Source organism: Ornithodoros turicata, chromosome 1 (genome assembly GCF_037126465.1).
Source record: "Ornithodoros turicata isolate Travis chromosome 1, ASM3712646v1, whole genome shotgun sequence".
NCBI classification, from domain to species: domain Eukaryota; kingdom Metazoa; phylum Arthropoda; class Arachnida; order Ixodida; family Argasidae; genus Ornithodoros; species Ornithodoros turicata.
In genome coordinates, this window is record NC_088201.1 from 27,044,020 (window position 1) to 27,060,540 (window position 16,521).

The following is a 16,521-nucleotide window of genomic DNA, read 5'->3' on the forward strand; positions in this document are numbered from 1 at the left end:
AGGTGGGCCTCCAAGGTCACACTGCACCGCACATGGCTTCTTTTTCAGGGTGTTTTTGTAAATTTAGTGGCACAGTGACAAGATACCGTACGATGGCTCCTAATAGACTGCTTGACGAACGAAGCGGGGTTTCAAGCAATGCTAAATGCCACTTCCTTACTCCTTTGAGAATACTAACTATATCACTGGACTAGATGCGATGCTCCATCGACTTCACCTGTGGAAGAAGTGTAGTACACAGGCCAGAATAGAAAAGTCAAGATCTTTAATGAAAAAGTGTGCATCTCTTGTTACGAGCACCGCTACGCAGTACAAGGTTCATTATGATGCACTTGCAAAGCCTTTCTTCGTTTCCTGAAAAGCCACATATCTTGCAGTTCACATGCCTAAACAGATAAGATAACATAGTTCGTTCAATGCCATGAAAAGCAAGAAAATAAAAGGCACACTTTGTTCGTCACAACTTTCCTCTAGGTACAAATAAAAAAAAGTAGGAGAAGGAAACTGGTGCTGTCAACAAACAAATACATACTTTGAATAGTGTCACAAGCAAAATCCTCACTTTACATGCAGTTCTTAACGAAACAAATGTATGCTACCAGCCGACAAGAGACAAACATTGCATGTGCGATGTGATGTAGATATGTACATGACAACCCCTTATAGTACAGCTGGCAGTGAGAATTCGTTTCACACATACATTTCCAAACACACACTTCTCTTAGGTCACGAGACTAGGAATGAGATGCAATCGTGGTAGAATTGCAGTTTATGGTGCACCACAACACTGTCTGTAGTCTCACTTGACAATACCGCCGCAGTTCAAATGTAGAGCATCTCACTGAGCCCAGCAGAGTAGTCATGAACAGCCACATAAAAGAGCATTGCATTGTCTGGTGAATATGGTGATTTGTCAACCTCAATATAATAGCAACGTCATCACATCCTGGAAAACTGAAGTTCAATGGGACAATAAACTGGACATGATAACAATAACTTATGTGTGCCTCTGTCAGCACAACAAACATTTGTGGTACTGCGTACATGTGGTGTACAAGGTACCTTGACGATTGCAACTGAACATGCACGTCACTCTTTCCTACATCATTTTGCTAAGTGGGGAAATAAGCTTATGCATTAAAAATGCAATATTTTCAGGTCGTTGTTATGTCACAAAGCACTTGTCAACAGGATCAAACTGTATCTAGTTTTCTCTAATAACAAACTGTTGCAACATGCACATAGCTTTCAACTCCTTCTGAAATTCGCTATTTTTGTTTAGATTAAGATTCTTCCAGGGGGTGTGCAAATATTTCAAGTTTTCAATATGTGTATGATACTTTTGTTCCACTCGATTGAACTCTTGTAATTTTGCCGTCTTGCATGGGAACCTGTTATAGTAAACCTGTATACAGGAAAACATAAGACACTGTAATATTTTTCACAGGAAAAGCCCCATCCATATAGACCTGAGTGCTTACATGCAACACAGAGTGAACAATCTACTGCGCTTAGTACAGATAAACAGAATCTCAGATATTAAGGTGAAATTTCTCCAAGCGGGGTCCAACAGTTTTTTACCGTCCCCATTGGTTTAGGTATTCGGTCAATAACGTCTAGGGCAGTAATGAAGTGGGCTGGATGAAATGATATCCTCAATCCATATATAAGGCTTTCAACGCTCCATTTTATAGATGTCCTATGACTGTTGGCTTGTGGGCTTGCCAATTTAAGCAGCTTTTGCCAACTGGCAGTTTTAATGATTTTAGACTATACTTGAATTTCACCCTTCGTTGCAGTGCTTCTATGAATTTATCGGGGAATAAAATAGGCTATTTTTTTGCACTTCTGAGTGTGTTTTTCTTTTGTTTCGAATTGGAATCTCTGGTCTCACAGAACCCATGGTACACACAATGTTGACATGAGTCTAAATATTTCACACAGATATAAAGATGGAGCCTGAAACAAAGTACATAAGGTGGCCTCTGTGGAGATGAAGCAATAGTTTATGAAAACAAACCACCTATTAGGCTAATTTTGGGCCTGTCATTGATGGTGCCCTGCAATGCATGAGGCAGGTATAAATAAAGTGCCCTCCTCAATAACAGAAAGGGGTTTTGGTTGTCTCTTGTCCTTGAATTTGTCACCCATGTTTCTCACTCTTTTTAAATACATTACGTTTTTGTTGGGAACGGTCATTTACGGTAACATTTCCATGACTTCGTTGCATTTATTAGTGACATGCTACATTATAGTACAAAATTATGTATAAATATATGCATTGTTGCAATAATCTTTGGCCTACTTTCTACAAATCTATATTTTTCATCACGATTACAGTAGCACGATTTTGAGTAAGTGTCTGATCCATTCAAACGTAAATTTAGTATTCCTGAATTTTTGTACAGTAAGGTAACCATATTGCTTTGGTCAGGTTTTGTGTAAGTGCAGAACCATGTGTTACACAGCTCTGTACACCATGTTTAATAAAACTGAGTATTCAAAGGTCATGTTTTATAATTCATATTTGAAAATTTCATATTGGCACACCCCCCAAGTACCTGACAAAAATGAGGAAGAAACTAAAACAAACTTCAACCTTCTGTAACTGCTGTTACAAAGCACACCTGGGAAGTTTCAGGCAAGCTAAATTATTTTTTGCAGAACGCTTATGTTTCATTTAACTCAATGCACTGCGAAATTTTCTGAATTGATGAAACCCCACAGTTGTTATTTTCACAGCAGACACGTTTAGAGAATGCACAACTTCAGTAAAATTAAAAAACTGTCCACGAACATGAACTGTTATGGAACATGTTGCTCACATGACAACTTGCACATATCATGTACATGCTCTGACAGTGAAGTAGATAAAACAGCATTTTCTACGGGTTGAAAAGTGATAAAACTTGTGAAAAAGATGTAGGCTTGTCACCACTGATCACATTTGTACATGCATAAAAGAAAGACTGGGCCTTACATCTTTCGCTCCTTCAGTAACCGCACATCGCATAAGGATGCATTATTCTTATTAGGTGAATGTCTTGCTCCACGCAAAATAGGATGCAACTGCTTGCATAATGCCTCATAAAAGTGATACTATAAGTGATGTCTGTTCTTGCATGTATTATAAGTAAATGGAAACTTCAACGGAGGAACTACAGCTTTTGGACCCTATACAGAGCTCCACCGGAAGCAAGTAAACAGTATAGTAGAAACGCATATGTACATAGTGTTCATGCATTTGATTTTATAAAAATGAGTCCTTTAAGCAAGCGCAGAAAAGGGACAATCATGTACTAGTAAAGTCTGAAATCATACGTGCTTAGTTGAAACTGCAGCCAGCTAGCAATGCCCATTTGTATTTCTATTTCTCGTTACTAGTGAAGGAGCATTAAAAACTACAGACCACTGCTTGTGGGCAACATTAATCAAAATTGCTGCAACAAAGATACATTCATAAATAATGGTATGTACTTTAAACACTCACCCATTTCAATATGCACAACTTTCATAAATAACATCTTTAGATTTCTGGTTTAGTTTTGTTCACAGTGTTTAAGATTCAGGCAGTTTTAATACTGTCTTACCTAGTTAGCTATCTTGCTTTGACATTGACAAAAATGCCCTATAGCAAAAAATCGTTTTCTTCAGATCCGAGCAACAGAAAAGGTCACTACCTCAACAACATGCTTTTCATCACTGTGAATTTCCTGTAAAGAGGTTCAACTGTGCTTAAATATCTTATGGCTCATTGCATTCTACCAAAACACTTAAGTGTACGTGGACCCTTCCTCCGTCGCATGCAGAGCTAATTAAGCAGTAATGCGCTTGACATGAAAATATTTAGTTTACCATTTTCGTGTGCCCAAAAATATAATCCAATTAAACTAACTTATCAGCAGGATACAGAAAAAGTTGTGAAATAGAAAACAATTTCTAAAAATTAGTTAAAATCTCGACAACCAGAAGACGTTAGATGTTTTAAAACTCAGCAGTGCGGCATCAGCTTTGCCCAGTTTACAGGACATGCTGCCTGGAACTGGCACCTTGTTCAACGTTTTGTTAAATGTGCTGCAGAGAGAAAATAGTAGGACGGGGTTCTACAAAAGGAGTATACACTTTAAATTCCTTTTATGCTACATATCAGCCGAGGTTTCAGATATTTCAGTTATGCTACCTGTTATGTCCCTCGAAAAAACGAGACATAACTTCTACCAATGGCTGACTGGGCTTTTAACATTCTACAGCAACATTTGGCCCACATTTGGAGTCATGTTTATGCCAGATGCATTTGCCATAACTGTGCAAGAGTATTCACAAGGAGGCTTTAGTGATGAGCAAGGAAGAAAGGTCAGCTAGTAGCAGTGGGGATGCAGCTGCGCAGCTGTTCCAAAGATGCTTCCAGCTGTTGACGCTCTTCATCTAGTTTCTGCTTGCTTTGCAATAGCTCCTGTAGAGATGTTTATCAATCAGTACATGAGAAAAATGGTCAACATTTGAAGAAATTTGGTTTAGTACACTGAATATATCCTAAAGCTACAGTGACCAGAATACAATGGTATCTTAAATAGTTTCATTCGGGTCTTCACCTAGACAGTGGCAGACTAATGCTTAAAGACAACTTCATTCTCGAACAAATTCCATATTTATTCTAAAACAGGTTAACCTGTATTTTTTGCTTTTAAAACACAATCCCAAATCCAGCGCATAAATGAGAGAGTTTTCACAAGGAAAGACGCACAGCTGAAGCAAGCTCCATCTATGGACGACACAAACACATTGAGCTTCCACACGACCATGAACAATGAAATTTGTCACCGATTAAAAATTCTGTGGCGATCAGTACCAAAATGTTCCTCAACAGATTTTAACCGCACCTGATATGGTACTGCACCCAGAGACATCGAAACGCAAGGGGGAGACCGTGCCCCTTTGGCTCCAGGTTGTGGGGGCCTCGTCTACCCCCCTTTCATGCATAGAGATCAGACAAGGTGTCTTATATTCTCTCTTATGTGGAATATTTTTATAGGATTTGCATGTGCATTTGAATTAATTTTGATTACTGCAGCTACTGTTTTTCTAAGGAATATCTTACTTCGCACGATTACGACTTACTTCATTTACTAGCTACAGTGGTGAGAGTTTCCTACTGAAGAGATGGATAAGCTAAGTATGGCTTGGTCTATTAGTGCAATAAATTACATTAAAAAAACGAAGCCAATGACTGAGCAAACACAATGGGTGTGACATAATATAAACCAGAGACTTAGACTACTATGTTAGAACCCAAATTTTTAAAGCTCACTGAATTTTTGTTATAGTATTCGAAGTACGGAAGTCTGTCTATAAAGGAAAGGAGAGCACCAGGAAAGGGAATTTTTAAAGTTTTGTGTAGCATTCTCAGGTACGTGTGGGTTCTACACTCAAAACCTCGAGGTCAACTGCCCGTACAGTCAAAGTACGGCCATCGGGTAACATCTCACATCAGTATTACTCACAGCCATGTGGTTTCGAAGCTCTTGTGCTTGCTCCTGCAGTTGCTGCTGCCTCTGTGCCAGGGCAACTTCACGCTCTTGCAAGACTCTGCACTCCAGCAAACGTTCTACATGCAAACAACATTGCGCTTGTACACCTTGCTTCATTTCCAACATTTGCCATATGTTGGCATCTTGATATCGAAGGGACAATTTGAAGCTGTCCACTGATTTTGAGATTAGAGTTGTATTTTACTGCAAGCTACATGCAAATGCCACACGCAGAATTTCATCCACCAGAACATTGTTGTTTTTGAGATAAAGAAGAACAAAAGGTACGCTCACATCCTTCGGTTTCGCGGTGACGTAAGTAGAAGCTGTCGCACCTTGGCAGACGTCACAAGGGTGTGCGACTGAGTAACTGACAGTAATGTCGTGGCAGCAAAAGTGTATGCTATAAAAATCAATTATATACAGTTTTGTTTTAGAAATCATTACAGAATTTTTATTTAAAAACTAGCAGAGCAAAATAGACGCTGTTTTAGCAGGTGGGTTATATGGTTAGGTGAACATCCTGTAGGACAGCGTATGCAACTACTGGACGACCAGTTAGTTAAATTCATTACTTAACTTATTAATAAGATGTTTCCTGGGAAATGTGAGATAGCAGAATTGGAGCCAGTCATTATTAAAATCCATCGTCCTTATTAAACGCCCCGAGAAGCGAACGTACTTCGAGATATGACTTGCCAAATTTTGCTATGTACGAGGGTGGTTCCATAAGTTTCCAGCCCGAAGTAGAAAATGCGCGCAAATTTTAAAATGCGATTAAGGACGCGTGGCGCCATCGGTTGGAGGGCCGGTGCACCACCCTCAACCCTCTCCATGCTTTTGTCGGTTGGAGAACGGCATTTCAAACAGCCAGGGTGCACTCTTCACTTAAAATGGAAAAAATCGAGTACCGCGCTGTGATAAAATTCTTGACAAAAGAGGGACTTTCGTCTAAAGAAATTAAAGCGTGACTGGACAACGTGTACAGGGAAGCCTCTCCGTCGTACACAACGGTAAAAGACTGGGCTAAGCAGTTTCGACTGGGGTGAAAGTCCATTGAAAATGATCCACGCGATGGTCGTCCAGTGGAAGTGGTGACACAAGAAAATTTGTCTCTTGTCGAGGAGGAAGTGCTGAGCGACAGGCGTCTGAAGGTGAAGGAAATCTCAGAAAGACTGGGGTTTTCCAAAACAACCGTTTTTCGCATCATCGGCGAGAGCGTTCACATGAAAAAGGTCAGTGCGAGATGGGTGCCACGACTTCTCTCGTCAGTTCAAAAGCAACAGCGTATCGTCTGTGCCAAAGAGCTTTTGGAGCTCTGTCAAGAGAACGAAGAAGAAATATTGAAGTCAATTGTCACAGGGGATAAGACTATGGTGCTCTACTATGATCCCCTTTCAAAAAAGGAGTCGATGGAATGGCGCAAACCAGGAGAAGCACCTCCCAGAATAGCCAAGGTCACACAATCCACAAAGAAGATCATGGCAACAATATTTTGGGATTGTCACGGGATCCTCCTCATCGACTTCAAAGAGAGGAACACCACAGTGAATGCGACTTATTATGCTTCACTCCTGCACCGACTGCGAGACGCCATCAAGGAAAAGAGGCATGGCAGGTTGAGTCGAGGTGTCCGGTTGCTCCAGGACAATGCCCCTGTCCACATGGCTTCTGTTGCCAAGGCTGCACTGAAGGAGTGCGGCTTCGAAGAAATCCACCACCCACCCTACAGTCCAGACTTGGCACCGAGTGACTACTTCCTGTTCTCAAACTTGAAGAGGGATCTCAGAGGACAGAGATTTCAAAACGATAGTGAGATGCAAGAGGCAGTTTTCCAGCATTTTGCGGACAAAACTTCGGACTATTTTTCCAAGGGTACAAGAATGCTGGTTGAAAGGTGTCAAAAGTGCATCGAAGTTAAGGGTGACTATGTCGAAAAGTGATACACTTGTTTCGTCTCTATGACTATTAAAAGTTGGTCGGGCCGGAAACTTATGGAACCACCCTCGTATATGACCCGAAACCAGAACTACGCACCATTTGAGCGCAGAAAGAGCGACAGGCAATCCATGTGAGACGGCCACGTGCTTTGGAGCGATGGAGCTGATTGGAGTAGGTGCTAACCTGTTGGCCAAATAGACCACTATCCGACTCAGATAAGGTGAAGGCCACGTCGTTTCTGCGCTCAAAAGGCAGGTACCGTAGCTCTAGTTTCAGTTCCACTTGCATAGCGAAATTTGTCAATTTATATACGTTCGCTTCACAGGGCGTTTTATAAGGACTGTGGATTTGAATAATGACTGGCTCCAATTCTCCTATCTCGCATTTCCCAGAAAACATTTAATTAATAAGTTAATGAATTAATTTTAGTCCAGTAGTTTCATAGGCTGTCATACAAGATGTTCGCCCGGCCGTATAACCCAATTGCTAAAACAGCATCTATTTTGCTCTGCTAGTTTTTTTAAATAAAAATTCTGGTAATGAATAAAAAAAAAACACCCTGTATAATTGGCTGCAAATTTAATGGAAATATTTTGCATGGCAACCCTGAGCATCATAAGAAAGCATGTGGCAGCTTTTGTCTGGCTTTGTTTGTCAGGACTGTCGTTTAAAGAGCTTGTGGGCATTCAAAATTCTGAGTACGATGGAAACATTTTTGACATCTATATTCATTTTAACTAAAACATTGAGACTGAGTTCTTTTCAAGCGTTCAAAATACAATGCAGACAGTTCATACGGTGGTTTTCCTCCATACTGCAAGATACTACAATCATGCTCAGCTCATTTGCCACTCTGAGCATGAGTGATGTTTGCCGAGGTAAGACCACACAGAGCGATTCTTTTTACAAGAGTGAACACAACAGCATTGAATTACAGCAACAGTCTGGACAAAATCAAAGCTAAACTAATGCTGTCACATGCTTTCTCATGATTCATAAAGTCACTGCGCAAAATATTTCAATAAAATTTGCAGCAGACTATTTACACATTTAAGTTTACAGCTAGCACTCTTGTTGTCGTGACATCACTGTCAGTGGCTTGCACATTTTGTTGTGCAAGGCAATCAAGCCACAGATTTGTTTCATCATGTTTCAAAACACTCCCCAATCTTACCTAAGGTCAGACATCCTTGTGAGTTCTACCAAGGAGAGGCTGCTCATGCTTACATCACCATAAAACCATATGCAGATGTGAATACACTATTTGTTTCCCCTTTTAATCTAAAAAACCAAGACACTCTGTTACATGAAACTGAATATGGTATCTATACATAACTTATAGTTGAATACAGGGGTGGGCAGTAATGCTATTTTCTTGTATATGTACTAATACATAATAGTGCACAAAAACACATATTATAATACTAATACAATGATACTTCTGAAACAGTTTAGTTATAATTAGGGCGCTGTGTTTTCGGGTTTTATGTTTTTCGAAAATCGGGGGGTGGAGGGGGGGGGGGGGGGTAAAATCACTTGGAAAAGCACATTTTAGGGTGGAAAATAAGAAAAGTGCAGTTCTCGCATTTTAGATGAACGCGAAACGCAGAACAGATGTGCTAAATGTGCAATGCTTAGCATTCTCCAGTGCGTATCGGTGGCAGGGATAGCACGTCGCCGAGCTAGTTTTCAGGGGGTTTCGGGTTTTACTGCAAGTGACGATGATGCAAACTGGAGGGTAAAAACAGGTTTTACTGGGTTTAACTCTAAAACACAGGGCCCTAATTATAATAGATTATGGTAATACAAGGAATACATAGGTTTTTGGAAAAGCCCAGGACGTGCACAACATTTATTTCACAATTTACAATGCCTGTTGTATGAAACAGTCGATGCTTCACAGGCTATTTGACTTTAAAGGGATAGCCACATCCGGAAACCCATCTATGAAACCATAACCACTATGATCGGTCCCAGAATCTACTCGGCTGTTTTTTTCATCCAAAAAGTGATTTGATATTAAATAAACAAATTTTAAAGATTGGCGCGGCTTCCGCGGCTGCAGAGGCTTCCGCAGCTGCAGAGGCTCCGGCGGCGTGATATCACTCCCTAAGCAGAGGAGTGAGGGCGCAGCGCTCAGAGGAGAAAGGCACCATCCAGCCGCCCCGTAACTCTATGTGATGCCCGCACGGGTACAGCATTCTTTTTCACAAGGTCGGGCCATCATTGGTTCTGAGGGAGTGACGTTTTCTCGTTTTTCCAGAGAGGGAATTCCGGCATACTCTCAACATCCGGCGTCTGCTCTTGTCACGTATTCCGTCGAATAACAGTCAAACTACGATGCTATTTCGCGTGGGATCTTCGATACCGTGGTCAGTGGTCCACGAGGAATAAAATGACACTAAGTTTCGAAATTGACTGGGGAGGATGCGACCGTCCCTTTAATAATAACATTTTCTCAAACATCGGATCTTCGAGTGTTCGAGAACATTTTGTGGCATATTTGACATTCGGCCCTGCATGTCGGGCCTCGGTGCCTCCTGAACCACCACGAAAAATTTACAGGATGTCTACCAAATAATACTTTCCAAATTCCCTGACTTTTCCAGGTTTTCCCTGACTAAACATGGTGGATTCCCGACCATAGCAAAGGTTTCTGTCTATCGGTAATTGCTATCAAGTAATTAAGACTAGCTGCATTGTCAAGCATGAACTAAAGAGTTCCATGCAACGGCCAGAATGATAAGGTAAGGTCATTCCGCACAACATGTACGGGGCACGCATCTGTAGTGGACAAGTTTCGACTTGACACGTGCGTCGAAAGAAGACGCAGTATCTCGGACCGACAAATGCTGAGTGCATGCAACGATAAGTGGTTGTTAAAACTGGTTCATGCATTCCTGCCTTGATTACTCTGTACGTAAAACGTGATGTAAAAGTTGTTCACGATAGAAAAAAGGCACATTCATTGAAAGAAAGCAGAGCCCAAAACAGGTTGGGGATGGGGACACTCCACGTGAAATCAACATTTCTTTAATACTCCCCCAATATAAGTGCTATTTTTTGAGGGCATCAATTTTCCCCTCAATCAATGAGGCCTTCCCCAGACTCTCTGATCTCTCTGCTGATGGACCTTAGAAACTTGATGTTGACATTGGATCCATCCATTGATATCTGGAGTATCCTTTTCTCTTTCACGCTTTCGGTGGCCTCCTTGAAAGCGAAAGCCAAGTCATCTGCACATGTATGGCCAAGGAAACATGATGTGAGGTATTGTGCCCTCACCGTGGAGTTGTCTGTGTCCCAGTACTTGACATGCACGTCCATCTGTTCTTTCTCCGCCACTTTGTTCAATGACTCATCAAATGAAGCTACCAAGAATGGTGCACGAAGGAGGCTTGATGGCAACTGCTTTTGGAAGTATGGAGCGATTGCATAGCAAACTGTGTAGCCGACTTTGTCCTTTCTCAATTTCATATTTGCGGCAGTTTCACATGACGGAAATCGCAGAGCCAAGGCCGCGGCAGAGCGAAAGAGGTGTGCGTCATTATGGCAGTCATGCACCAAATAATCTAAGCTTTTGTGACTTCTTTTTTCAGCAAGAAGCCACCTAGGGTGTTTCTTATGACCGGTGTGGCAGCTTCAGACATCAAACAAAGGCTGATTGACGCACTTGTTGAGGTTGCGTTCATTGCTGCGGCACGAGGCTTGCCTGGGAAGCAGCCCCAACTGCTTTCGCCGCAGACAGATGCCTTTTGTTCACAGAATGACTAGATACTGCTGATTTCCCCATGTTGCTCAAGGAGAAATTCTTCCTGCACGTGGTGCAGAGGGCACTGTATGTGTCGTTTGACACACGTTGAATCCAGCTGGTGAACTCGGACATGGCTGGATTCGTCCAGTCCGTATTGAAAGTACACTTCCTTCTTTGAGCCATTGTCACTCCCACAATGCTTAAACTCAAAACAGAATGCACAGTACACATATAACTGGCACCCGATTGACATGACTCACAACAACGCGTTCGCTGCCCCCTGGAGAGGCGTGCGCAAAACCACATGCTACCCACGAGACAATCCCCCTTTCCTGCAAAAAAGACCGAGAGGTGCCTTGCCTTCGTCCGGCCCTTGTTTCAAGCTTCGCAACTGCTCTTGCCAACAACGCAGCGGTATGGCAGATGAACCGCACGAATCCGCATAAGCGGCTTTCTTCACTATGCCATGGTGCCCTCCTTGTCAAGACGTTTTCCACTTTCACAACTTTTTTTTTCAGTTTCCCTGACAATTCCGACTTTTCCAGTCGCATCGAAATTCCCGGTTGGTAGACACCCTGATTTACCATTCAGAATGGTGCAACTTCCCATGGTGGAAGTGACAGCAAGTATGAGGTATTCCACCTCCCTGAGCAGGTCATCCATGGCAAGTTTGAAACGTTCACAAAGAATGGAAGCGAGACTGACGAGATACTTTGTTACCTCGCTGTCACCTAGTGTGCCAATTTGCGACAGACAGAGGGGGAAATGAAACAGTGCAAAGGTGCAATGACATGAACCTGTTTTCCCGGAGCATGGGCCCTTGTAATCAGCGCGTCCTATGGCTGAGTCATACAGGGGTAATGGCCAGTGGCCACTGGGAAGGCAAAAAGTATTACTGTCTCAACAAGTAATACATATTTTGGCATATTATAATACTAATACCAATACTTTTAGAAAATGTATATTATAATACGTAATACTAATACAAAAATATACTGCAGTAATACCCCTGGCTGAATACAACTCTCATCTGAAAATCAGTTGGCAGCTCCACAGCGTCCCTTTGAAACGTATGACATACTAAGACTGCAACACCAAGTGCCACGTCCCCAAAACTGCCTTTCACTGTTTGCTCCAATTCCCTTTGGTTCAGATATTTGACTGAACCATTTTAAAGATAGCAAGCTTGGTACTGCCCATACATAGGGCCTGACTTTTTAGGGTTAAACCCGTATCCGCCCGATATTTACCCCCCGAACGAAATCTGTAAAATTCGGGTTTAACCCGAATCTACCCGAAAACATCCGGGTCGCGTGGCACACTCATAAGCGTGTGTTAAAATAAAGTTTGATAACATTGCTAAACATTAGTTCCATGTTAAGACAAATTTTTATTTAAAGAAAAAAATCACCCGAATACACCCGAATTCCTGACGACAGAATATGCCGTAACGGGATATAACCCGAATACACCCGAATTTTCGAATGAAAAATATCACCCGATATTTACCCCCCGAATTTGGCCAAAAATAAAACCCGAAAAAGTCAGGCCCTACTACATTATTTATAATTAATTTTGCTAACTGAGGCACACTTCTCCTGGTGTATTGGTGCTTTATGTGAAGCCCACTTGAAGAATGGTAGCACTACATACACATTGGTCACAAATTATTTTTATCGATAAAATGGTCTTTCACAGATTTTTACCCCTTGTTTTTAAATTATTTATGCTTTCATTGGTTCTGAGAATGTACTATCCAATCTTTATTTGGGGTTATTGCTAATGGAGATGAATCAGCACATACATATGGTGAAGTTTTTCACAAAACCCTGCAAGTTTACTATACACAGTTTACGCTGTATTTAAAAAAAAGCAAAAATAATATGAAAATGCATGTTCCACTTTGACATCACATTATATCTACATATTTCCAAACACTATGACCTTGAAAATGGCTACAGTATTGAAGAAACTAATGTTAGAAAAAGAACCAGACAGGTCTGTCCGCGTTGCTGACTGCGTGCCATAGTACTCTTTTCGCCATTTTCCAGTGGAACTGATTGTAGCAGTTGTTGGATTGGCTTTAGTGGTTCGTAGCAAAAGCTATGTCTGGTCTAGAGGCTTGTACCAGATACACTAAGCTGCCGATGAGGTGTTGATAAGGAACATCCCTCGGTCCATCGATCTTGCTGTCATTATCACTCTTACAAGCGTCATCTGTATTATGTCCTTGCTTCATGCATTGTCCTCTTTCTATTGGCGTGTTGACTGGCTTGCAACTTTCCATACCGAACTTTGCCCAGGCTTCGTTGATATACCTTTTCTAGGTTGATGGTTATTTGGCGGGTACGCTTATCATGGTTGACTTCTATGCCCAGAATGTATTTGGGCTCACCCACGTCTTTCAGGTCGATTTCCTTACCCAGCGCCTCGATTGCTCTCTTCATTACATGGTGATTATTCGCTATCACCAGCAGATTGTCGACGTAGACGCATAGTATGACTGTCTCACTCTGGTTCTGAAGAATGTATACGCATATGTCCGTTTCGAGTCGCTTATATTGAAGATCTTGTATAGTGTCTTGTCTAGAGTCTGATACCATGTCCTGCCTGACTGCTTGAGACCATAAATAGATTTCTGCAGTCTGCAGACCCTTTCCGACGCCATACTGCTTCCGCCCAGAAATCGTCGGGTAATTTGGCGTCCGCAAGGAGTAGTCCGCGTTTTATGGAACACAGAAAGGGTTCAGACCTTTTAAAATACAGAGCCAATGAAGGAGGTGGCACATCAAATACCGCCATTTTCTATGACAGAGATGTCAGACATGTTCCTATTGCAGTTCCATTTTCAATGGAAGGCTCCTCTTCCGTTACAAGTGCCTCTCAATCGGGTGATAGCACTGAAGACGGAGACGACAGTCAAAGGTTACGTCACTCTACCAGGATCACACGATCACCCCAGCGATTGCAAGTTGACCCAACGAAAAAAAGCTACTGTGAGCATGAAACTATGCAAGGAGCAACAGAACTTGCGAGGACGGAATGAGAAGAGCCTTCTTCTTACGCAGAAACGAAGACATCTCCCGAATGCCAGAAGTGGCAAGACACAATGGACGAAGAACTACGTTCGCTCCACGAAGCCCAGACCTGGGTACTGTTGGGAACCAAGTCTCCGAGTGGTAGCGTGATGGAGGTAGAGGATCAGGGGTCCGGTGTTCGTAACATAACAAGCATTTATTGCAGCATGGTGACGACTGAAGACAGACAGACAACTCAAGAATTGGGGCCCTGCGCTTAAATAGGAAACATAAACGGAAGGACGTCACCTCTAAGCATTATATACAACAGTCAGATCCGTTCCACAAATCCATCCCACAGTCTGGGAACTAGGGCGCACTGCCTATTGACTCGGCCAGCGATGCACGGTTTGGTCAGCGGGATGAAAGGGCTCTTATCCACGGCTGACCCAAATCTGTTCTTGGAACTGCACGGGCCTCCCTCGTGGTTTGGTGCCAAGTAGCATGAAAAGATGGCAGCCATGTCTCAACAGTACTGGTAGATAGGCAGCCCAGAATGAAAGTTATCTAATCTAAATGGGTTTACCGAATCAAGAGGAATGATAAAGGAGAAATACAGAAATATAAAGCTCGTCTTGTCGCCGTAGGAGCCAGTCAAGTACAGTCGCCGTCCGATTTTTCGGACTCGGCGGGGATCGCGCAAAATCCGAATAATCGAGCAGTCCGAAAAAACGAATTTCGCTTCAAAATAAACTTTACTGAGCCCTAGTAGGCTGGAAAAATTTGTCGATGCTTTCCTAACGCGCTTCCAGCCCTGCCTGATAACATCAGCTTCTATTTCCCGAAGCGACATTTCGTCAATGTACACTGTCAGAAGCACCGCCGTCATCAAGTCCGCAAGTCGGCTTCACCTAACGCATGCGTGCTTTAGGTGAAGCTCGCTTTACAGCGCTGTCGCGCGACTCGCGGGCAGACAGCACATGCTGGGTAGACCTCTTCTACTCAGACGAATGGAAAATGAACAATCATCGCTGCCTATTTTTTTTCCTCAATATTTTAGTTGGTTGATTTCTTTTGATACGAATTTCGAATGATACCAATATTTTCCGTCACCCCAAGAGAGGAATTCGCAGGTTGGGCAAACATGATAGTAATTGATAATTGGGGGTTTACGTCGCGAGACAACTCAGGGTTGGGCAAAGAGAGTCCGAAATATCGAGTCACGGAGCTGCGCGGCGTCTGAAATTTTGGACGTTCTTATACATCAACTCTATGAGACCCGCGGCCGTTCCGCGAACGAGTCCAAATAATCGAGCATGTCCGAAAAATCGGGGTCCGAAAAATCGGTCGGCGACTGTACAAGGCATCGACTATTATGAGACCTTTTCTCCGGTGGTTAAGTTGACAAGCCTTTCGGATGCTACTAGCCTTGGCGAACGAAGAAAACATGGTTATGCGTCAACTGGACGTGAAAACTGCATATCTGCATCGTCTGCATATCTGCCTCGTCCTCGACGAGGAAGTCTATATGGAGCAGTCACCTGGCAGCAGTATGGCGTCGGAAAGGGTCTGCAGACTGCAGAAATCTATTTATGGCCTCAAGCAGTCAGGCAGGACATGGTGTCAGACTCTAGACAAGACACTACAAGATCTTCAATATAAGCGACTCGAAACGGACAGAAGCGTATACATTCTTGAGAACCAGACAGGTCCGTCCGCTTTGCTGACTGCGTGCCGAATAATGCTCTCGTTAATTAAACCTTCGTATGACAACGAAATTAGTTCAAACTGTGCGAAGATTGAATTACAGAAAACCCGCAGGAAAACTGTCCAACTCAAGGCCACTTTCATTTGCCAAAGTAGTCATAGTACTCAGAGCAATATATCTTGCTACAATTGTGCTTAGAATGTGCATCCCAAAGCATGTTCCAGAAGGTATCAGTTTGTTATAATGCCCTTTTGTTTTCTCCTCACATGAAAAGTATAGCTCCATTGTTTGAAAAGCACTGCTGCAAAACTTCTATGAGATGAGACAGACAGTTACATATGTAGATCACCCACTGTGTGCAAAGAGAGCCCCATGCCCAGCTTTCATCGTTACTAAGGAGCCTGCAAGACATGGACGGACCACGCGACTAAACACACGTTCCACCACACAGCTTTCCTCATCTCTCTAGCTTGTGCAGCATGCATATGCAACAGCAACACACAAATTACTACTTTGGTACTTTTCACATCCAACTTCATCTTATTTTATTTCCTTTGGAGCCCTTGTTCCATT

The 16,521-nt window shown here is 42.5% G+C and overlaps 1 protein-coding gene across 1 annotated transcript in view; it reads right to left on the reverse strand.

Annotated features, from left to right (window-relative positions):
* Positions 1–248: 248 nt before the first annotated feature.
* Positions 249–16,521, reverse strand: part of LOC135377742 (uncharacterized) — a 65,430-nt gene continuing 49,157 nt past the window's right edge. Inside the window, exons 18-19 of the mRNA XM_064610385.1 lie at positions 5,502–5,605; positions 249–4,453 (exon numbers count right to left, since the gene is read on the reverse strand). Coding sequence (XP_064466455.1) covers positions 4,355–4,453; positions 5,502–5,605 — 203 coding nt within the window. The 3' untranslated portion in view covers positions 249–4,354. The remainder of the gene's footprint in view (positions 4,454–5,501; positions 5,606–16,521) is intronic.